General features: G+C 38.8%; 1 protein-coding gene across 1 annotated transcript in view; it reads right to left on the bottom strand.

Moving 5' to 3' along the window:
- The window catches only part of Dpck (Dephospho-CoA kinase), a 99,816-nt gene that overhangs the window by 36,767 nt on the left and 37,229 nt on the right, over positions 1-25,820 (bottom strand). Inside the window, exon 3 of the mRNA XM_090383130.1 lies at positions 15,839-15,926. Coding sequence (XP_090239256.1) covers positions 15,839-15,926 — 88 coding nt within the window. The remainder of the gene's footprint in view (positions 1-15,838; positions 15,927-25,820) is intronic.

Genomic DNA, 25,820 nt, shown 5'->3' with positions numbered 1-25,820 from the left:
ATATCCCGGAGCAATATGGCCTTAGTTGCTAATGCTCCAAAAAACCAAATAACAATAACAAATAACAACTTTGCATTTATCAATGTTAAACTTCAGCTGCCACTTCTCAGCACATCTGCCCAACTTTTCCAGATCCTGTTGCAGCAGCATACTGTTATTACTGTTATTAACAACCCTGTCAACCTTTGTATCATCTGCAAACTTTGACATTAAGCTTGATATACCTTCATCAATATCATTTATAAATATACAAAACAACAATGGGCCCAACACTGAACCTGGGGGATACCACTAATAACATTGGTCCAAGAAGAGCAGTATTCACTGATTGCCATTCTCTGTCTTCTCCCACTCAACCATCCTTTTATCCATTGCAGCAACTTGCCCTTAATGGCATACTGCTCCAATTTGTACAGTGGAAAATCTTAAAAAATGAGAATATTGTACAGGTAGGATAAAGTATTCCATCTTTCTTGATTACAATTTTTTTGCACGTACAGTGGATTCTGCTTATTTGGGCCACCGGTTAATCGGGGCAGCCGTTTATTTGGGGCAAATCTTAAAAAACAGAAACCAATCGAGAAAATAGCCAGGGTTTACTTTGCTTAATTGGGACAACATGCTGTTTAATCGGGGTAGGAGACCACAGCACTTGAGATTGCCCTACGATTGTCTCCGACCATACAACGTGGTTCATTCAGATTTCTGGAGGTCACAACCATAAAACAATAAAAACAATTAGCAGTCCCCTGTTTATTGGACTTTTCTGTTAGTGCTTCAATCATATAAAAAAAAATTAATTTTCAGAATCTGCTCTTCGTTCCTATTTTTAAGCTTCATAACTTGTTACTCTGTTCTCACTTGCGCATATCGTGTTACTTGAAATTTCTGTGTGTGTGTGCCATGTTTTTTGTTACTGATTGCTTATCTTTTTTACTGTTTTAAATTTTAACCTCCACCCACAAATATCAGTGAACAGAAATGTCAACTAATTAGTATGTACATATTACAGTATGTATTAATTAAGCTATGCATGTAAGCATAAATTTATTTTTATTTTGCTAACCTGTGGAAAATATTCTCCGATCACGTATCATTTAATTGTTAAGGTAATAAAATGTAAATTTGTGCTTAATACGGTATATCTTTAATTTTATAGCCTGTGGATAATATTCCTCCTATTTTCACTAATTAGAACTGCTGTTTAATAGAATTAAACTTTAATTCACAAATGTGATCACAATGACCAGCGCTTTCTACATATCGTATGGTAAACGGTACTTTATTATGGCAAGTCCATTGTAAAGTGATTTGATCGTACAGAAAATCAATCGTAAAGCTGTATTTTTAAATTTTTACATGAAACTTTGCATAATTAGGGCAGCCGCTTAATCGGGCCAAAATGCACTAGTCCCAGTGTGTCCCTAATAACTGGAATCGACTGTATTACATTTTGATCAGTTTAGTTTTTGCACAATTTTTTCCTCATTGAGAAGATCCATCCCACTCTGCTATTACTCCTCTAAAGGAGTAATAGCAGAGTGTGATGTGGGGTAACTTTTGTCGGAATTCCTTCAAACAAAGATATTTTCAAAAGTCTTTCTGGATGTCTGTTCCAATCATTTCAACTAGAGATCACCAGATTGTAACCTTCAAACCATTTTTGGAGGGCCAGCCATATTTTCAAGGTGTTTCTCAATTAAAAATGAGGAAAGTTTACTCAGTGGATGACCTATTAAGGATTGTAATATTAAAAAAAAAGAGAAGCAGAGTTCCCAGTTCCGTCATTTTTTTTTTCTCTGTCTCTGTGCATTACATGTGTTTTGTTTATCTTGTGTGTGTGATCCATAATGGGACTGTTTTCTATCATTGCTCCTTTTAGTCTTGGAAGAATGGCTTTCTCCCAGATTTTCTGATCCTGGTTTCTCACTTAGTGACAAACAGATTATTAAGTTAGTGGTTAATTAACGGAAAGGTGCATTCCCTTTATTAGATTTTTGGTGCTTGGATTTTAGGCACTTACATTGGAGTCTCATTAATAAAAAGTTTAAGGGACCTAAATTTTCACGTTTTGTAATAATGAGGTTTGTAGCAACGCGGTTCTCTAAAAGTGTCAAAATTTTACCGTTTTTTTTTTTTTTTTGGTACATACTGTATATCTAAGAATAATAATAAATAATAATAATATAAAATAATAAAAATAAAATAAAAACAAAAGCCATGTCGAACAATACAGTAATAGGAATAACATATTTTTTAAAGATTTTATTTTATTTGTAAGATAAACTAAGAGAAAAGCAATATTAACAGAAATGAAAATATTGTACAGTATATATTTTGATATATACAATATTTTAGCATCACAGTAAAAAGAATTACAATCTTAATATAAAAGGAGACATACAAACCATTAACTTTTTAATAAATTAATCTAATTTAAAGAAAGAATCCAACATTGTTTGCACAGTTTTTGTCCTATATGCATTTTTAACTACAGCACAGACATTAATCAAATGCAATAGTTGTTTCTGAAATGCTTTAAGGGCTTAAGCCTCATGCTGTGAGAGAATTTGACAATGTACAAGTTAGTGCAAATGCATCATATTAGTACACAGCAAAAATTCTAAATTTGCAAAATTTGCAAGAACAGCATCGTTTACGTTACATCTCATATTGTGAATACCTTCACAGCGAGTTGCCATGATATTGCACTACTTCAAATTAGTAATGCTTCACCTAAGGAGAAGACATTGTTACTTATTCTCAGTGGATACCACCACCCAGATGGCACCGTTTCGGGGCTATTTGTCCCTTCTTTGGTGGATGGGTTATTCTCAGCATATCCGCTGAGAATAAGTAACATGTATTCTCCTTAGGTGAAGTGTTACTTATTCAAAGTAGTGCGATATCATGGCAACTCACTGTGAAGGTATTAACAATATGAGATTTAACCTTAACAATGCTGTTTTTGCAAATTTAGAGTTTTTGCTGTGTACTAATATGATGCATTTGCACTAACTTGTACATTGTCAAATTCTCTCACAGCATGAGGCTTAAGCCCTTAAAGCATTTCAGTCTAAATTTATCTTATACACCATCAGGCATCTCTCATATTGTAGAGTTATACTTCATAACTGTTTTGTCATCATTGCATCACCAGGGTACCTACCCACCCACCAAAGAAGGGCCAAATAGCCCTGAAACAGTGCCTGATGATGTCCGGAGTTTCCAAGAATAAGTAACAACAGCCTTCTCCACTGGGAAGGCTGTTGAATAAGCGTTGCCTATTCGAAGAGTTTGAGTGGTGTGAGTTGAAGGAGTTACTGTCCCTTTCATTCTTCTACACCGTTTCTTTTCCTCTTCCACTCCTACTGTTTCTTTCCCTCTACCTTTTTGCTTTTCTAAGTCTAATGGGGACAAGTGAATAGTCGAGTTATCCCTCACATATACAAAATAGCCCTGAAACGGTGCCATCTGGGTGGTGGTATCTGCTGAGAATAAGTAACAATGTCTTCTCCTTAGGTGAAGCATTACTTATTTGAAGTAGTGCAATATCATGGCAACTCGTTGTGAAGGTATTCACAATATGAGATTTAACTTAAACGATGCTGTTCTTGCAAATTTAGAGTTTTTACTGTGTACTAATATGATGCATTCGCACTAACTTGTAAATAGTTGTTTCTTTATCAACGTTACTGCAGGCCAACACATTCTCCATTATGTTCAATGCATTTTGGGCATCTTTTTTAGATGGCAGTGTGCACGCTTCTTCACTTTTGCTGTCGCTGGTAACAAAACCATCATCGTTTTGTTTGGTACCCAGCAGCTCTTCTGGTGTTCGCGTTGCAGTGGTAGCAACTTCATCATCCACCTTCACAAACTCTTCAAATTCGCCAACAAAATCCATATGCTCCTTCAAATTCCATCATTTCTCACTGTTGCTATCACATTTGTCTGCTGGACCATGTTTTTCAATGATGTTCTCTCCAAAGTCACTCTTTCTGAAGCAGTTGATTATTACATTTGATGTAATACTTTCCCAAGCAATAACAAGATTATGGATAGCATCCAAGACATTCCAATTTGGTTGCAAACTGTTCCCTCCTATGTTGTGGATCAAATACCTTATCAGATGGGCTCTATATGCTCTCTTGAGGTTATAAATAATGCCTTGATCAGGTGGTTGCATTAAACTGGTAGTATTGGGGGGGGTAAAAACAACAGACGTATATTTGTCAACTTAAGTGTCTTGACAGAATGTGCTGCACAACGGTTAGAATCATCAAAATGTTCCTTTTTTCTGAAGCCATTCTACTATCCAATTTTGATAACCAAGACCGAAAATTTTGACCATAAGCCAAGCACTTATATTGGCCTCATAATCACAGGGAAGTTGGTTAGCTGCTTTAAAACATCTTGGTTTGGAAAACTTACCAATCACAAGTGGGCATAGTTTTGTGCTGTCATCTGAATCGCAGCAGAACAGAACAGTGAGTCTTTGTTTCCTTAATTTTCCACCATGACAAGACTCTCCTCGAATAGCAAATGCTTTGTTGGGCAGCAAATTATAAAATAAACCCGTCTCTTCAAGATTAAAAATCTCCTTTGCCTCATATTTTTCCAAGGATGGACCGTATAGAACACAACCAGTCTGTAGCCTTTTTTTTTTTTGTCGACTAATTCAGACTCACCGCAAACATATTGCGAAACCAAGTTATTCCTGTCTTTAAATCTTTGGAGTCAGCCACTGCTGCATTTGAAGTCGCTAATCCCACGTTGCTGAGCTAGATAATTTGCCTTTTCTTGCAAAATCAGATCTGACACTGACAAATTAGATGCATGCATTTGTTGGCACCACTCGAAAGGTTTTGTATCAGGCTCCTTGTGTTTTGCGCCATGAATTTGTTTCCTGTTTTTCATCGCTGCTCCAGTGTCACGCACTTCTTCAAGTCTTTTTCCGTTTTTCAGTATTGTAGATAAAGTAGGTAAAGGGATGTTGTATTCCTTTGCAATGTCCATATTGCTTCTTTCCATCCTATCAGCCTCTTGTATAATTTTTAGTTTAATTTCCAGGCTTAATTCTGTCAGTCTACGTTTTGTCACCATAACACTGCTAGATAAGATTTAATATAAACAAATTTTAAATTAATTTAAAGACACAAGTTCCAAAAAAGACATCAGCTAAGATAAAATGGCACAAAAAATAGATTGCTGTATACAATAGCAAAAAACTCTTTGAACTGGGATAACAATTGCAACTGACCTTATTCCCGTAGAGACCGAGGGAGTGCATGTAAACAACTTGTTAACAGGAGAGACTGCTTCTACAGGGATGGGATACACTTAAATAGAAAGGGTGCAAGAATATTTGCTGATGCTATCGAGGCAGTGTTAGGTGGGTTGGAAAACTGCTAGATTGGGGGGATACAAGGACTAATAGATTAATAGTAGCCACTGGCATAGGTGAAAGTGATTCTTGCACTGCTTCTAATGGAATGAGCCGCAGTCTGGAAAATAAGATGCAGGATATTTCAGAGACTGCTGGGAATCATTGGGGTACAAATAAACACATAGGTTGTGTTAGGTTTGATATTTGATATTTGGTTTTTAGGAGCATTAGCAACTAAGGCCATATTGCTCCGGGAAATGAGGTGGTCATTCCCTGACCTTTCCGCATCCTCCGTATTTGGTGGTGACAGGCTCGAACCCCAGTCTAATCAAGAAGCGCGTGCTATGCACTGCTGCTCCTTCCCACCTGGCTACTGAGGCGCCGGTTGTGTTAGGGTAGCTAAGAAAAAGAACATGTGCATGTATACTTGCGTGTACACCAATGCTAGGAGTTTAGTAAATAAATTTGATGAATTTGAGGTATTGCTCAAAACATCAAAGGCAAATATTGTGGGGATTTCAGAGACGTGGTGTCACACAGATATAAGGAATGCAGAACTGGAATTTGGGGAGTACAACGTCTACAGAAAGGATAGACAGGATAGGAAGGGAGGAGGGGTTATGCTATTAGTTAAGAAATACATAAAATCCAAGGAACTGAAGCCAGTCGACATTGCTGGACAGTGCAGTGTCGAGTCAGTTTGGTGTGACATAAGCATTGGGAGATCAAAATTGAGAGTAGGAGTGTGCTATAGGCCTAATGACTCTGATGATTATAATAAGAAATTGTACGGGGAAATAGAGTGGGCCAGTAAATCAGAGAGTCTTATAATGGGGGATTTTAATTTCCCACATATTGACTGGAATTTGGGGGCTGGTCACTCACACACTAGCAAGGATTTTGTGGATTTATTGGATGATTTGTTTTCTACATCAGCATGTTCAGGAGGCAACTAAAGGGAGTAATACTCTTGATTTAATTATCAGTAGTGATTCTTCATGCATTAAGAATCTGCAGGTAAATGAACCACTAGGTGGCAGTGATCACAGTGTGCTGAAGTGGGATTTACTCAAAGAGGTAACTACCATTAGGGGTAAAGGGAAGGGTTATTGCTTTCGTAACGGCGACTACGATGGTTTGAGACAGTATTTAAATTCTATACAGTGGGACCAACTGATGATGTTATCAACAGCAAATTCAAAATGGGAAGCATTCAAAGAACTTATCTTGGACGCTACTAGGCTTTACATACCAACTAAGAAATATTGTTCAAGGTTTAGGCCTAAGTGGATGTCAGATGAACTAATGAGACATATGGCAGAGAAGAAATGCATGGGATACATACAAATTAACATGTGTGACACAGAAGCCTATGATAGATACAAGTTGATCTGTAACCAAGTTACAAAGGAGGTTAGGCAGACGAATGCAGATTACGAGAAATCTTTGGCAAGGGATGCAAAGAAAAACAGCAAAGAGTTCTTTACTTATGTAAACTCTAGAAGGAAGGGGATGAATCAGATTGGTCCACTTGATATTGATGGGTCAACTGTTCGTGATCCTGCTCAGGTAGCTAACAAACTGAATGAATATTTTGCATCGACATTCACACATGAGGAGTTATTCAGCGAGGGGAATGCCAGTGGTGTATTCAACTCTGGCAGTAAGCTAGAGAATCTTGTAATAACTGAGAGTAAAGTGGAGGAGAAATTGTTGAAGATAAATACAAGAAAGGCACCTGGGGTGGATGGGATCTATCCAGTTATATTAAAGGAAGCAGCAAAAGAAGTAAGCAAACCCTTAGCCATAATTATGAGAGCTTCCTTGGACTCAGGGGAAGTATCCATGGACTCAAGATGTGCAAATGTGACCCCAATTCACAAAGGAAGATCAAAGGGCGACACAAGTAATTATAGACCTGTTAGTTTAACTTCTGTTCCTGGAAAATTAATGGAGGCACTGGTTAAAGAAGCACGGCAGGATCATCTAGACAAGACTTCAGTTACAGCTCAGACACAGCATGGTTTTGTTAAGGGGAAGTCTTGCCTGACCAATTTGATTGGATACTATGATGCAGTCACAAAAGAACTGGATGCAGGGAATAACTTTTATATTATATACTTGGATCTTAGAAAGGCTTTTGATACTGTTGCGCATGGAAGACTGCTGCACAAATTGGAGCAGTGTGGCATTGGAGGCAAATTGCTGCTATGGATAAAGGGGTGGTTGAGGGGGAGAAGACAGAGAGTGGTAATCAATGGACACTGCTCATCGGGGACTAATGTTATTAGTGGAGTCCCTCAGGACTCAGTGTTGGGTCCGTTATTGTTTTCTGTATTTATAAATGATATTGATGATGGTATATCAAGCTTAATGTCCAAGTTTGCAGACGATACAAAGGTTGGCAGGGTTGTCAAGGACACTACTGATACTATGCTACTGCAACAGAATCTGGAAAGGTTGAGCAGATGGGCCGAGAGGTGGCAAATGAAGTTTAATATTGACAAATGTAAAGTACTACATATTGGAAACAGCAACCCCAGAGCAATGTATGAACTCTGTGGTACTACACTGACAGTGGTAGAGAATGAAAGGGACCTGGGGGTGGTTAGCATTAGCATTAGTAGAGGCATTTGATGCAAGAAAGCAAGCTTATGCAGCATCAGCCAAAAAAAAAAAAAAAAAAACCCACTTCCACTTCACCCCTCTGTTCGTTCAAAATACCTGTCCAGCTGAGCCTTAAACGTATTTAGGCTATCAACCTCCACCACAAGGGATGGAAGTCTGTTCCACCAACCAACCACCCGCTGGCTAAAGGCAAATTTCTGCACTTCTATCCTACATCTGTCTTTCCTCAATTTGAATTTATGCCCTCTCAGGTGATTTTTCTGAGCTAGAGGAAGAATCCCATCAGCATTGAGCATGCTTAAACCATTCAAGGCTTTATACACCTCTATCAGATCACCTCGCTGGTGCCTAGTCTCCAGACACTGTAATTTGCAAAACTTAAGCCTTTCTTCGTAAGAGCACCCCTTTGTTCCATTCACTAATCTTGTTGCCCTTCTCTGTACTCGTTCCAGCAGCTCTACATCCTTCTTGAAATGAGGCCTCCAGACCTGTATACAGTACTCTAGGTGTGGCCCGACCATTGCCTTATACAATGGTATAATCACCTCCTTATCCCTGCTGGAAAAATTCCTGTATATCATTGACAATACTCCATGAGCTACTGTCTGCACTGCTCAGAGAACTTCATATCTGCCTGAACAACCACCCCCAAGTCCCTTTCATTCTCTACCACTGTCAGTGTAGTACCACACAGTTGATACGTTGCTCTGGGGTTGCTGTTTCCCATGTGTAGTACTTTACATTTGTCAATGTTAAACTTCATTTGCCACCTCTCAGCCCATCTCCTCAACCTTTCCAGATCCTGTTGCAGCAGCATAGTGTCAGTAGTGTCCTTGACAACCCTGCCAACCTTTGTATCATCTGCAAACTTGGACATTAAGCTTGATATATCATCATCAATATCATTTATAAATACAGAAAACAATAATGGACTCAACACTGAGCCCTGAGGGACTCCACTAATAACATTAGTCCACGATGAGCAGTGTCCATTGATTACCACTCTCTGTCTTCTCCCCCTCAACCACCCCTTTATCCATAGCAGCAATTTGCCTCCAATGTCACACTGCTCCAATTTGTGTAGCAGTCTTCCATACTGTGCAACAGTATCAAAAGCCTTTCTAAGATCCTGTGATACCTTTTGATACTGTGCAACAGTATCAAAAGCCTTTCTAAGATCCAAGTATATAATATCAAAGTTATTCCCTGCATCCAGTTCTTTTGTGACTGCATCATAGTATCCAATCAAGTTGGTCAGGCAAGACTTCCCCTTAACAAAACCATACTGTGTTTGAGCTATAACTGAAGTCTTGTCTAAATGATCCTGCAGTGTTTCTTTAACCAGTGCCTCCATTAATTTTCCTGGAACAGAAGTTAAGCTCACAGGTCTATAATTACTTGTGTCAGCCTTTGATCCTCCTTTGTGAACTGGGGTCACATTTGCACATTTCCAGTCTATGGGTACCTCCCCTGAGTCCAAGGAAGCTCTCATAATTATGGCTAAGGGTTTGCTTACTTCCTTTGCTGCCTCCTTTAATATAACTGGATAGATCCCATCTACCCAGGGTGCCTTTCTTGTGTTTATCTTCAACAGTTTCTCCTCCACTTTACTCCCAGTTATTTCAAGATTCTGTAGCTTACTGCTAGAGTTGAATACACCTCTGGCATTCCCCTTGCTGAATAACTCCTCATGTGTGAATGTCGATGCAAAATATTCATTTAGTTTGTTAGCTACCTGAGCAGGATCATCAACAGTTGACCCATCGATATCAAGTGGACCAATCTGATTCATCCCCTTCCTTCTAGAGTTTACATAAGTAAAGAACTCTTTGCTGTTTTTCTTTGCATCCCTTGCCAACGATTTCTCGTAATCTGCCTTCGCCTGCCTAACCTCCTTTGTAACTTGGTTGCATATCAACTTGTATCTATCATAGGTTTCTGTGTCATGTGTTAATTTGTAAGTATCCCATGCAGTTTTCTTCTCTGCCATATGCCTCATTAGTTCATCTGACATCCACTTAGGCCTAAACCTTGAACAATATTTCTTAGTTGGTATGTAAAGCCTAGTAGCTTCCAAGATAAGTTCTTTGAATGCTTCCCATTTTGAATTTGCTGTTGGTAACATCATCAGTTGGTCCCACTGTATAGAATTTAAATACTGTCTCAGTCCATCGTAGTCGCCTTTACGGAAGCAATAACCCTTCCCTTTACCCCTAATGGTAGTTACCTCTTTGAGTAAATCCCACTTCAGCACACTGTGATCACTGCCACCTAGTGGTTCCTCTATCTGCAGATTCTTAATGCATGAAGAATCACTGCTGATAATCAAATCAAGTGTATTATTCCCTCTAGTTGCCTCCCGAACATGCTGATATAGAAAACAATCATCCAATAAATCCACAAAAGCCCTGCTAGTGTGTAAGTAACCAGCCCCCAAATTCCAGTCAATATCTGGGAAATTAAAATCTCCCATTATAAGACTCTCTGATTTACTGGCCCACTCTATTTCCCTGTACAGTTCCTTATTATACTCATCAGAGTCATTAGGCCTATAGCACACTCCTACTCTCAATTTTGATCTCCCAATGCTTATGTCACACCAAACTGACTCAACACTGCACTGTCCGGCGATGTCGACTGGCTTCACTTCCTTGGTTTTTATGTGTTTCTTAACTAATAGCATAACCCCTCCCCCCCCCCTTCCTATCCTCTCTATCCTTTCTGTAGACGTCGTACTCCCCAAATTGCAGTTCTGCATCCCTTATATCTGTGTGACACCACGTCTCTGATATCCCAACTATATCTGACTTTGATGTTTTGAGCAATACCTCAAATTCATCAAATTTATTTACTAAACTCCTAGCATTGGTGTACACGCAAGTATACCTGCACCTGTTTCTATTCTTAGCTACCCTAACACAACCCATGGCTCTCAGTGGCTCTCAGTACCGCAATGGCTCTCAGCAGTCTCTGAAATACCATGCATCTTGTTTTTCAGGCTTCTGTTCATTCTAATAGAAGCAGTGCAAGAATCTCTTTCACCTCTGCCAGTTACTACTGTCAATCTATTGGTCTTTGTCTCCCCCCAAGCTAGCAGTTTTCCGACCAACCTAACACTGCCTCGATAGCATCAGCAAATATTCTTGCTGGTTGTGCAAATATGGTTGTGCAGGCAGATATGAAGTTTTCTGAGCAGTGCAGACGGGCTGCAAGAGTAGCTCATGGTGTATTGTCAATGATATATAGGAATTTTTCTAGCAGGGATAAGGAGGTGATTATTCCCTTGTATAAGGCAATGGTCAGACCGCACCTAGAGTACTGTATACAGGTCTGGAGGCCTCATTTCAAGAAGGATGTAGAGATGCTGGATGAGTACAGAGAAGGGCAACAAGATTAATGAATGGAACAAAGGGGTGCTCTTACGATGAAAGGCTTACGTTTTGCAAATTACAGTGTCTGGAGACTAGGCACCGGCGAGGTGATCTGATAGAGGTGTATAAAGCCTTGAATGGTTTGAGCATGCTCAATGCTGATGGGATTCTTCCTCTTGCTCAGAATAATCACCTGAGAGGGCATAAATTCAAATTGAGGAAAGACAGATGTAGGATAGACGTGAGGAAATTTGCCTTTAGCCAGCGGGTGGTTGGTTGCTGGAATAGACTTCCATTCCTTGTTGTGGAAGTTGATAGAACTAAATAAGTTTAAGGCTCAGCTGGACAGGTATTTCGAACGAACAGAGGGGTGAAGTGGAAGTGGTTATTTTTTATTTATTTAATTGTTTTTTTTTTTTTTTTTTGGCTGTTGCTGCATAAGCTTGCTTTCTTGCATCAAATGCCTCTACTAATGCTAATGCTAAAATGCTAATGCTAACTTAGAAAAACTTTTTATTCTTTTGTTAATTTAACAACTCATTCTTCAGAAAGATGTTTTTCAGAGTGCACTTGATGTTGTAGCTACCAATAGGGCCCACTTCTTCATATTGTACTGCTCACAGACATGTAGGAAATGTTCCTCCCCCCCCCCCACCAAGACTCCAGATCTTAAAAATAAGTTGGCATAAAACTATGACTTTTGAAAATATCCATTTTTTAGATTTTGCTTTCTTGTTGCTTATCGTATTATTGTATTGCTTTCTTATGAATGTTTTATGTATATTCTCTTAATACTTAACAATACAACTAAGTAATAAGGAAGTTTGTTTTATTAGTTTTATGTTACATTTTAATATTTAATTATTATTTTTGAAAAATTAAGTTGTAAATATAAGCAATGAGCAACAAAAATTAAATCCTATTAAATCCTTTGAAAAATGCATAATTAGCATTAAAATTAGTAGAGGCATATGATGCCAGAAAGCAAGCTTATATAGCATCAGTCAAAAAAAAAAAAAAAAACACATCCCCTTCCTGTTTCACCTATCCATTCACTCCAAACGTTTGTCTAGTTCAGCCTTGAATTTATTTAAGCTGTCAACTTTGACAATGACAGATGGTTTGTTTGTTTGTTTGTTATTTGGAGCATTAGCAACTAAGGCCATGTTGCTAAGGGATATGCGGTGGTCATTCCCTGACCTTTCCGCATCGTCCGTATTTGGTGGTGATGGGCTCGAACCCCGGTCTAATCAAGAAGCGCGTACTATGCACTGCTGCTCCTTCCCACCTGGCTACGGAGACGCCTACCACAATGACAGACGGAAGTTTGTTCCAGCAATCAACCACCTGCTGGCTAAACACAAATTTCCACACATCTATTCTAAAACTTTCTTTCCTCAATTTGAATTTATGCCCCCTCAGGTGCAAAATCTAAACAAAAGGAAGAATCCCATCAGCACTGAGCTTACTCAAACCATTCAAGGCCCTATACACCTCAATCAGATCACCTCACAGGTGCCTCATCTCCAGACTCTGCAATTTGCAGAACTTAAGCCTTTCTTGGGAACAGAAACCGTTTGTTCCACTCACTAATCTCGTTGCCATTCTGTGTACTCATTCGAGCATCTCTATATATTTGCTAAAATGAGGCCTCCAGAGCTGTATGCAGCACTCAAGGTGTGGCCTGACCATTGCCTTATACAAAGGGAGAATCACCTCCTTTATCTCTGCTAGCAAAATTTCTAGTATCATTGACAAGAAGACCCCATGAACTATTCTTGCCACCTGTTTGCACTGCTCAGAAAACTTCATATCTGACTGCACAATTACAACTAGATCTTTTTCATTCTCCATTGCCCTGAGTGTAGTACCAATCAGTTGGTATGTTACTCTGCAGTTACTGCTACCCATATGCAACACTTTGCATTTGTCAATGTTAAACTTCAGTTGCCACCTCTCAGCCTATCTGCTGAACTTTTCCAGATCGTGTTGCAATAGCGTACTGTCATTAACAACTCTACCAACCTTTGTATCGTCTGGAAATTTGGACATCAAGCCTGATATACCTTCATCAATATCATTGATAAATACAGAAAATAACAATGGGCCCAACACAGACCTATGGGGGACACCACTAATAACATTAATCCACAAAGAGCAGCGTCCATTGATTACAACTCTCTATCTTCTCCCGCTGCTCCAATTTGTACAGCAGTCTTCCATGTGCAACAGTATCAAAAGTTTTCATAAAATTCAAGTATACGATATCAAAATTGTTTTTTGCATCCAGTTCTTTTGTGACCAAATCATAGTATCCAATAAAATTGGTCAGACAAGACTTCCCCTTAACAAACCCATGGTGTGTCTGAACTATTACTGCAGTCTTGTCTAGGTGATTTTGTATCACCTCTTTAACCAGTAACTCCATTATTTTCCCCAGAACTGAAGTTAAACTAACAGGTCTGTAATTACTCGTGTCACTTTTCAGTCACCCTTTGTGAATTGGGGATATATTTGCACATCTCCAGTCCGTGGGTACCTCCCCCCTCAGTCCAAGGATGCCCTCAAAATCATGGCTAAGGGCCTGTTTACTTCCTTTGCTGCCTCCTTTAATATAACTGGATAAATCCCATCCACCCCCAGGTGCCTTTCTTATGTTTAACTGCAACAATTTCTCTCCACTTTGCTCTTAGTTATTACAAAATCTTTTACCTCCCAGTTACAGTTTGATAAATGTCTGGCATTCTCCTCCCTTAATAACTCCTCATATGTGAACGTAGATGCAAAATACTCATTCAGTTTGTCAGTTACCTAAATTAGTGGTTAAGGCACTGTTTTTGCAGCCTGCAAGTACCAATGTAGTAGTAGTAGTAGTGGCATGTGATGCAAGAAAGCAAATGTATGAGCTTATGCAGCATCAGCCAAAAAAAAAAAAAAAAAAAAAATCACACCATTCCCTCCAAATGCCTGTCCAGTTCCTCCTTAAATTTATTCAACCTATCAACTTCCACAACGACAGATGGAAGTTTGTTCCATCTGTCATAAATTTGAATTTATGCCCCCTTAGATTCGTAATCTGAACAAGTGGAAGGATCCCATCAGAATTCAGCGTGCTCAACCCATTCAAGGCCTTATATACCTCAATCAGATCACCGCGCAGGTGCCTAGTCTCCAGCCACTGCAATTTGCAGAACTTAAGCCTCTCTTGGTAAGAGGATCCCTTCATTCCCCTCACCAATCTTGTTGCCCTTCTCTGTACATGCTCAAATAAATCTACATCCTTCCTAAAAAGAGGCCTCCAGACCTGTATGCAGTACTCAAGCCGTGGCCTGACCATTGCCTTATACAGAGGGATAATCACCTCCTTCTCCCTGCTAGCAAAATTCCTATATATCATTGACAAAACCCCATGACCTGCCCTGGCAGCCTGTCTGCATTGCTCAGAAAACTTCATATCTGCCTGCACAATTACTCCCAGGTCTTTTTCATTTTCTACCACCTTAAGTGTAGTACCACACAGTTGGTACGTTTCTCTGGGGTTACTTCTACCCATATGTAGTACTTTGCATTTGTCAAGGTTAAACTTCAGTTGCCACTTCTTAGACCATCTGCCCAAATTATCTAGATCCTGTTGCAGTAGCACACTGCCATTACTGTCATTAACAACCCTGCCAACCTTTGTATCATCTGCAAACTTCAACATTAAGCCCGATATACCTTCATCAATATCATTGATAAATATACAAAACAACAGTGGACCTAATACCGAACCCTGTGGGACTCCACTAATAACATTAGTCCAAGAAGAGCAGCCGACCGGGCTAGCCGAGTGGGTAAAGTACCGGCCCGGCAACCCAAAGGTCGCGGGTTCAATTCCCGCCTCGGGCTTGGATCAAAGTACTGCAAAAAACCTTGGAAGGTGCAATGTGGCCACAGAAGCCGATGCGCCAACAACTACCAAATCAAAAAAAAAAATCCAAGAAGAGCAGCACCCATTGATTACCACCCTCTGTCTTCTAGCACTTAACCATCCTTTTATCCATTGTAGCAACTTACCCTTAATACCATTCTGCTCCAATTTGTACAATAGTCTTCCATGCGCAACAGTGTCAAAAGCTTTCCTGAAATCCAGATATATGATATCAAAATTATTTTTCGCATCCAGTTCCTTTGTAACTACATCATAATATCCTATCAAATTTGTCAGACAAGACTTTCCCTTAACAAACCCATGCTGTGTCTGAATTATTGCTGCAGTCTTGTCTAGATGATCCTGAAATGCATCTTTAACCAGCGACTCCATTATTTTACCTGGAACAGAAGATATTCATCATTTGATCTGTTTTGGCCCCTAGCAAATAAAAGGACTGATACACCTGCTATAATACAATCTGATTAATTTATATTAAAATTTTGATACCATATCTAGAACATATTACTAAATGCTTACCAGTTAACTACAATTACTTTGTGTAAATACCTGACCATGCTTTTAGATTCATATAAAAGTGGTGCATCAATTACCACAAACTGATGACCTAGAATACAAAAGACAATTATAGAAATATATATATATATATATATATATATTTTTTTTTTTAAAATCAATATTGCATAAAATACCTTATAATAAAGAAGTATAAGCTTTCTTTCTTGCATCACATGTCTCTACTAACGCTAATAAGCAAAAATGTCTATGCTAGTCATCCTAAGAAAATATAGTCTATGTTTAACCTCTATAACCTAGGTTTCACTAATGATGCTCCCCACTGTTCTTGTTGCTCTGTGGAAGACTGGTTCCACATTATGTATCATTACCCCATTGGCTTGAACCAGACATATGCTGATATTACATAAGAGCCAAAGTCAATTTACTGAAACAACATCTCGCTTCCAAAGAAACCATTCAGGAATTTTTTAAATTTTAAGATGTCAGCTTCCAAAGAAGCAGCAGCATTACAAGAAAAACAACTTAACTACAAACTCCCAGTGCCACCAACTCCAAGTGTTCAAGCCTCCTTTAACCATAACCCATAATGCATGACTAAGAAAATTTAATTTTACACAATCATTTCATTAGTGAATGATACCTTCTTAATGCTGGGAGGCCAGCATTAAGCAGGTATCATTCACTGATGACATCGCTGGTGTTTCAAATGCCACGTGGGACTATTTCTGATGCTGAACTCACACCCTCTTTGGATAACTGTCTCTCTCTGTGCGGTTAGGTTCAAGAACACATATCACAACTTTAGGTTTCAATTAAACCAATGTGGAATTTATTGCAGACTCATATTGCCTAGGGTGGGATTACAGATACTGTCCTGCATGCCTTGCACAATGTGGAATTAGCCTCTGATGACGATGATGGTCTCTCACCTCACTTTGTGGTTCCACTGCTGCTGATTCCTAGATCTCCCCCCCCCCCAGACAAGTAGGATCTTCTGGCACCAGTTCTGCCTACAGTGTTAGATACTCATTTTTTTAAATTGAGAGCCCCTCTCCCTGTTGTGAGGTCTCCTTTTAATGACTACTATCAGGGGATGGGACAGCTTCCTAACACTAAGCGCTCTCTCCTGCTCCAGTGTAGAATTTCTGGTGTGTGCTGTTCTGTAATGTATTTACCCTAGCACAGAACAAATGATTGGCTCCTTCCACCTACTTTTATCTTTTTAAATCTATTTTTTCCAAACTTCTGAGAGTGTTTTTTACTTCCTCCCACTTCTGCTCTCATGCAAATTCCCATCCAACTCTATCTTCATTCTCCATTTCACACTTAGAAAAGGCAAGCCTTAATTCTGTGACTTGGCCAGCTTGAAGAAAATCCTGTAAAAGTGACAGCAGACGTGGCCTCAACGTGACAAGGACAGGGACCAGTCATATACCCTGCATGAATGCCATTTGTAGCCTACAACTAACACTCACATTGAAATGTATTTGATAAATTTTTTCAACTATTAAAAAAAATTCCAACATTGTTTTCAGCTTCAAAAGATATTAAATTTTATATCATATATTATATTTATTTTCTTATAAATATAATATATGTAAATTAAAATAAGAGGTAGACAGAATAAAAAAGAGTGAAATATCAAGAAGTTAGTACCGTGGAAGGAAAATGTATCGAAATTTAGAACATTTAAATAAATAAAAAGCAAATTTAGCCAAGATTACAAGCCAATAAATAATGAATTTTGACCATGCCAACTTGAAACAGCGCTGAGGCCAAAAATATGTGAAATCACGACAATCGTGAAATTGTCGTGAAATCACGAAAATACACTTAAATAGAAAAGATGCAAAAATATTTGCTGATGCTATCGAGGCAGTGTTAGGTGGGTCGGAAAACTGCTAGCTTCGGGGGATATAAGGACTAATAGATTAACAGTAGCCACTGGCAGAGGTGAAAGTGATTCTTGCACTGCTTCTATTGGAATGAGCCGCAGTCTGGAAAATAAGATGCAGGATATTTCAGAGACTGCTGGGAATCATTGGGGTACAAATAAACACATAGGTTGTGTTAGGGTAGCTAAGAAAAAGAACGTGCATGTATACTTGCGTGTACACCAATGCTAGGAGTTTAGTAAATAAATTTGATGAATTTGAGGTATTGCTCAAAACATCATAGGCAGATATTGTGGGGATTTCAGAGACGTGGTGTCACACAGATATAAGGAATGCAGAACTGGAATTTGGGGAGTACAATGTCTACAGAAAGGATAGACAGGATAGGAAGGGAGGAGGGGTTATGCTATTAGTTAAGAAATACATAAAATCCAAGGAAGTGAAGCCAGTCGACATTGCTGGACAGTGCAGTGTCGAGTCAGTTTGGTGTGACATAAGCATTGGGAGATCAAAATTGAGAGTAGGAGTGTGCTATAGGCCTAATGACTCTGATGATTATAATAAGAAATTGTACGGGGAAATAGAGTGGGCCAGTAAATCAGAGAGTCTTATAATGGGGGATTTTAATTTCCCACATATTGACTGGAATTTGGGGGCTGGTCACTCACACACTAGCAAGGCTTTTGTGGATTTATTGGATGATTTGTTTTCTACATCAGCATGTTCGGGAGGCAACTAGAGGGAGTAATACTCTTGATTTAATTATCAGTAGTGATTCTTCATGCATTAAGAATCTGCAGGTAAATGAACCACTAGGTGGCAGTGATCACAGTGTGCTGAAGTGGGATTTACTCAAAGAGGTAACTACCATTAGGGGTAAAGGGAAGGGTTATTGCTTTCGTAAAGGCGACTACGATGGTTTGAGACAGTATTTAAATTATATACAGTGGGACCAACTGATGATGTTACCAACAGCAAATTCAAAATGGGAAGCATTCAAAGAACTTACCTTGGACGCTACTAGGCTTTACATACCAACTAAGAAATATTGTTCAAGGTTTAGGCCTAAGTGGATGTCAGATGAACTAATGAGACATATGGCAGAGAAGAAAAATGCATGGAATACATACAAATTAACATGTGACACAGACGCCTATCACAGATACAAGTTGATCTGTAACCAAGTTACAAAGGAGGTTAGGCAGACGAATGCAGATTACGAGAAATCTTTGGCAAGGGATGCAAAGAAAAACAGCAAAGAGTTCTTTACTTATGTAAACTCTAGAAGGAAGGGGATGAATCAGATTGGTCCACTTGATATCAATGGTTCAACTGTTGATGATCCTGCTCAGGTAGCTAACAAACTAAATGAATATTTTGCATTGACATTCACACACGACGAGATATTCAGCGAGGGGAATGCCAGAGGTGTATTCAACTCTGGCAGTAAGCTAGATAATCTTGTAATAACTGAGATCAAAGTGGAGGAGAAATTGTTGAAGATAAACACAAAAAAGGGACACGGGGTGGATGGGATCTATCCAGTTATATTAAAGGAGGCAGCAAAGGAAGTAAGCAAACCCTTAGCCATAATTATGAGAGCTTCCTTGGACTCAGGGGAAGTACCCATGGACTGGAGATGTGCAAATGTGACCCCAATTCACAAAGGAAGATCAAAGGGCGACACAAGTAATTATAGACCTGTTAGTTTAACTTCTGTTCCTGGAAAATTAATGGAGGCACTGGTTAAAGAAGCACTGCAGGATCATCTAGATAAGATTTCAGTTATAGCTCAGACACAGCATGGTTTTGTTAAGGGAAAATCTTGCCTGATCAATTTGATTGGATACTATTATGAAGTCGCAAAAGAACTGGATTCAGGCAATAACTTTGATATTATATATTTAGATCTTAGAAAGGCTTTTAATACTGTTGCACATGGAAGACTGCTGCACAAATTGGAGCAGTGTGGCATTGGAGGCAAATTGCTGCTATGGATAAAGGGGTGGTTGAGGGGTAGAAAACAGAGTGGTAATCAATGGACACTGCTCATCGTGGACTAAAGTTATTAGTGGAGTCCCTCAGGGTTCAGTGTTGGGTCCATTATTGTTTTCTGTATTTATAAATGATATTGATGATGATCAAGCTTAATGTCCAAGTATGCAGATGATACAAAGGTTGGCAGGGTTGTTAAAGACACTACTGACGCTATGCTGCTCCAACAGGATCTGGAAAGGTTGAGCAGATGGGCTGAGGGGTGGCAAATGAAGTTTAACATTGACAAATGTAAAGTACTACATATGGGAAACAGCAACCCCAGAGCAACGTATCAACTCTGTGGTACTACACTGACAGTGGTAGACAATGAAAAGTACCTGGGGGAAATTGTGCAGGCAGATATGAAGTTCTCTGAGCAGTGCAGACAGGCTGCAAGAGTAGCTCGTGGTGTCTTGTCAATGATATACAGGAATTTGTCTAGCAGGGATAAGGAGGTAATTATTCCTTTGTATAAGGCAATGGTCAGGCCACACCTTGAGTACTGTATACAGGTCTGGAGGCATCATTTCAAGAAAGATGTAGAGCTGCTGGAACGAGTACAGAGAAGGGCAACAAGATTAGTGAATGGAACAAAGGGTTGCTCTTACGAAGAAAGGCTTAAATTTTGCAAATTACAGTGTCTGGAGATTAGGCACAGGTGAGGTGATCTGACAGAGGTGTATAAATCCTTGAATGGTTTGAGCATGCTCAATGCCGATGGGATTCTTCCTCTTGCTCAGAATAATCACCTGAGAGGGCATAAATTCAGATTGAAGAGAGACAGATGTAGGATAGATGTGCGGAAATTTGCCTTTAGCCAGCGGGTGGTTGGTTGGTGGAACGGACTTCCATCCCTTGTTGTGGAAGTTGATAGCCTAAATAAATTTAAGGCTGAGCTGGACAGGTATTTCTAACGAATGGAGAGGTGAAATGGAAGTGGTTTTTTTTTTTTTTTTTTGGCTGATGCTACATAAGCTTGCTTTCTTGCTTCATATGCCTCTACTGATGCTAAAATACAATAAGCCAACCACAAAAGCATAACTGATAAGTTATACTTTTGTGGTTGGCTTATAACAGATAAGCAAGAATGATGAATAAATAAAATAAAACAACTAAAAATAGAAAAACTAATGACCGTCGAGTCTGTTCTCGTCAGAAGGGCACTTTTGTAAACAATAGTCATTGAAAATACGCATTTGAATACAGTGCAAATCTTGCAACAGAAAGCAAGTGACAAACAAAGGTCAGTCCACCGAAGAAATAGACCCACACCCTGGAACCACTAATGCAGTAAAGAAATAAAACTGAGAAAGCTTAAGCTTTTATCACTTACCACACAGCCGTGCTATAGTGAGTGTTCGTTACTCTTCCCTGTTCATGCTGCCATCTATATTCATTTTATTTTCAGTTTCTTGTCTATACCTCACTATCTTGTTGGTAGTCTAGCTCTGTGTTTGGTAAGTGCTTAAGCTTTCTCAGTTTTTTTATTTCTTTACTGCATTAGGGTCTCTGTGGTGTAGGTCTATTGCTTCATGGGTTGACTTTTGTTTGTCAGTCGCTTTCCACTGATTTGCAATGCATTTGAAATGCAGTATTTTTCATGACTATTGTTGTTCAGTAGCCCTCTGATGAGAATGGACTCAATGGTCACTTGTTTTTCTATTTTTTCACTTTTATCTATTTTAGTTGTTTTATTTTATTCATTTGTCATTGTTTACTTATATCTGTTATACTTCTGTGGTTAGCTTATTATATTTTGTTGTGATATTTCACATTTTTTTGTCTTCAGCATTGTTTCAGGTTGGCGGTCTAAATTCATTATTTACTGGCTTGTAATATTGGCTACATCTGCCTTTTTTTTTACTTCTCTCGTTGTTTTTAAATACTTTCTTGTCTAACTTCTTGATACATCACTTTTCTCTTCACTTTTCCATTCTGCATACTTCCTATTTTACTTTACATTTGTTATAATACAGGCTACATGTTGGTTTTGCTTATGCAGCCTGATGTTTGCCAATAATTCTTTATTGCTTCATTTCAGCCATCCGTACCCTCCAAGAAATGTCTAGTTTTTCCTTGAATTTATTCAACTCATCCACTTCCACAACAGATGGAAGCCTGTTCCAACAATCAACTACTCACTGGCTGAAGGCAAATTTCCACACACACACACACTTTGGAAGTAGCCCTTGTGCCAGAAAACACCACAACAACTACAACACATACTTTGGAGGGTACTATATGTATACAGACAGTGGTTGAACTAATGAGAACACCTACTAAAAGTCAATCAGCTGTTAAGCTAAGATGGGACTGAATCTACATGACTCCGGAACAGTCCTACAGATATCTGGCCCCATTCTTTCACAAGGAAAGCTGCTAATTCAAACAGGTTGTTACAAGAAACTCCAAAACATTCTGGGAGATTGATGTCAGGTGAGCGGGGAAAGCCATGGCAGATGAATAATTTTGTCCTCCTATCCACTAGGTCCACTATCATTTCAGAAGCCACTCATCTAGGAAAGAAGAAATGCCACAACAAAAAAGATGCTTAGGCTGGCTGAACAGCTCCCACCAGTGGGATGCCATCTGTTGGGATGAGAGGACTCGCATTACGGCAGGTAAACATTTCACTATTATTTTCTACAAAACGAATTATTTTCGTCATTAGCTATATGGTGCAAGGAAGCCTGAGGCTTTTGCTGCACCAGCCAAAAAAAAAAAAAAAAAAATCCTGCGCTACCCAGAGAGAGAGAGAAGAAAATCAAGAAAGATAAGAATGGTGTTATCCAGCTTAAGACCCTGGGTATGCCAAGCCCATAATTACTACGGTAATTTGTTCCGTATGACTACATCCGGTGTAGAGTCAAGGATTATTGAAAAACACTTATTTTCTACGCATGTCTAAAAGTAACATAAATAATTTTCTCTGAAATGAGATTTATAATTTCATTTTGAATCATATATATTCCCTAAATATGAGCAAACTAATTTCTGTTTTTTTTTTTGTTTTTTTTATGCATCTAATGTGCTCAGACATTACTGAATCGTATTTAGCAGTGATTTCTGCGGCTTTCAAACAAATTATCGGATGAAACACCGAAAGTCGTGAAATAAATTTAACAATGTAGCCTTTTTCCGCATTAAATTGTTTTTGTTGTGGTTTATATATTGTTGATACATGTTTTTTTTAAAAACAAACTTAAAATCTGACCAGTTTTTTATAATTGCTTATCATTATTAGCCATATGGTGCAAGGAAACCTGAGGCCCCCGCTGCACCAGGCAAAATAAAATTCTGAGTTATCCTGAGAGAGAGAGAGAGAGAGATGGGGGGGGGGGGATCACCAAGAAAGAGAAGAATGACGACAACATGCTCCATTATGAAACTTTATTCTCTCCGTATATATTTTGCTGGAATTTCTTAAAGATAATCTGAGATAAAAAGATAAACTGAGAAGCAAGGGCCTGCTTTGATGCTACCATCCACTCAGATGGAGAGGTTGGGTAGGTAGCTTGGTTAGGACAATCAGCTGACACGAATCCCATAACTATATCTTATGGGTTCATTTAATGATCCTGGTGTGTGGAGTGGACATTCTAAATATCACAGAACTGCAGTGACAAATTGAATGCAGCTATGAAATAATCCACACCATCATGGGAATGTTTGGAAACCATTGATTAAACAAGACAAGATTATTGAAATGTGTTCAAGTGACATACTTGTGACATGCATTGGGTTCAAGTGAAAGTATGTCAACTTCAAACAATTATTGTAAAATCAGTTATATGTCCTTAAAGATTAAGGGTTATTATGTTTGTATGCTTTTTTGAAATTTAGTGTAATAACTCTAAAATAAAGCTTTTCAGACAAATGTTTCGAACTTTTTTTTCTTTGGACCTTGGAACATGTTCCAGGATTTTTTGCACGTACTTTTTAAACATTTAAACAAGCTTTATGTACATGTAAATGTACATAAAGCTTGTTATATTTATGTTAATATATATATGCATGTGCCAATAGAGCATTTCACATCTGGCACTTTGCATACACATTTTGAAATGGGCATTACTACAGAAATCAACTAATTGCTATGTAGGAAGCTCTCAGTGTAACCCCCCATAATTAGATTTTAACCATAATTAGGTACCACATGGGGCTCCTCTGCTTCGACCTTATATTTGTCAACTCTTGGTCTTGTATACGCAGCTGCAGAGTACTATGCTCCAGTTTTGAACATGGCTTAACAGTAACCACATAAAAAAAGGTGGATGTACAACTAAATAACACCGTGCGCATCATAACCGGAACAGTCAGATCCACCATTAATTTTGGACTGTCTTGAGCCACATCCTACCGATAGATCTCCAAAGAAAACGTGCCCTCACCATAGAATACAGAAAAATAATAAAGAATCCTGAACTACCAACAAACACCGGCATTCAAAACCTAAACAAGCTCCGTTCCAGATATCCACAATCCTGATAGCTAAAACACTGCAATAAGCCAATTTCAACCTTCTGGATACCTGGATGCAAGAGTGGCCACAAAACTCTCCTCCTCAATGTCATACCATGCCTTGTATCTCCAAAACACCATCTGGTTTTGACCAGCCTCGTAGGAAATGGCTAGCATTAAACAGGGCATGAACGTGCCACGATGGATGTGCAGACCTCCTCCATAAATGGGGTAAAATTTCTTCCCTCACGTGTAACAGCAGAGCCAATAGACAGTCCATCCAACACATAATAGAGGACTGTGCCTTGCGAGCCTATGAAGAAAACCCTGGAGACTTCCTGATGGTGACCGATGCGGCAATCGACTATTTAAATAAGTTAAATGTTTATCTGTGATTCTTGTTCTATTTCATTTAATTTTATACTTAATTTTATATCTATCATTCTTGAGTCATGTAATTTAATTCCATGTGTACTGTACAAGCCATATGATAAATAAATAATAAATAATTAGATTTAGCATCAACATTAGAAAAGGCACATGATTCAAGAAAGCAAGCTTATATAGCATCAGCCAAATAAAATAAAAAAAAAAGCACCCTTCTCATTTCACACATCCACTGCCTCCAAATGTCTGTCTAGTTCTGCCTTGAATCTATTTAAGCTATTAACTTCTACAACAGATGAAAGTTTGTTCCAGCAATCAACCACCTGCTGGCTAAAGGCAAACTTCCGTACATATATCCTACAACTGTCTTTCTTCAATTTGAATTTGAATTTATGCCCTCTCAGGCAATTATTCTGAGCAAGAGGAAGAATCCCATCAGCACTGAGCATGTTCAAATCATTCAAGGCTTTATACACCTCAATCAAGTCAACTCGCAGGTGCCTAGTCTCCAGACACTGCAATTTGCAAAACTTAAGCTTTTCTTCATAAGAGCAACTCTTTGTTCCATTCACTAATCTTGTTGCCCTTCTCTGTACTTGTTCCAACAGCTCTACATTCTTCTTAAAATGAGTCCTCCAGACTTGTATACAGTACTCAACGTGCGACCTGACCATTGCCTTATACAAGGGGATAATCATCTCCTTATCCCTGCTAGCAAAATTCCTGCATATCATTGACAATAAACCATGAGCTACTCTTGCAGACTGTCTGCACTGCTCAGAAAACTTCATATCTGCCTGCATAATTATCCCGGGTCCTTTTTATTCTCTACCACTGTCAGTGTAGTACCACAGAGTGAATAGGTTACTCTGGAGTTACTGCTTCCCATATATAGTACTTTACATTTGTCAATGTTAAACTTCATTTGCCACCTCTCGGCCCATATGCTCAACATTTTTAGATCCTGTTGCAGCAGCGTACCATCATTAGTGTTCTTAACAACCCTGCCAACCTTCGTATCGTCTGCGAACTTGGACATTAAGCCTGATGTACTATCATCAATATCATTCATAAATACAGAAAACAACATTGGACCCAACACTGAACCCTGATGGACTGCACTAATAACGTTAGTCCACGAAGAGCAGTGTCTATTGATTACCACTCTGTGTTTTCTCCTACTCAACCATCCCTTTATCCAT

The sequence above is a fragment of the Mastigoproctus giganteus genome, chromosome 10 (assembly GCF_048544385.1).
Source record: "Mastigoproctus giganteus isolate SK-2022 chromosome 10, ASM4854438v1, whole genome shotgun sequence".
In the NCBI taxonomy this organism is placed as follows: Eukaryota; Metazoa; Arthropoda; class Arachnida; order Uropygi; family Thelyphonidae; genus Mastigoproctus; species Mastigoproctus giganteus.
This window is presented reverse-complemented; position numbering and strand designations above follow the sequence as displayed.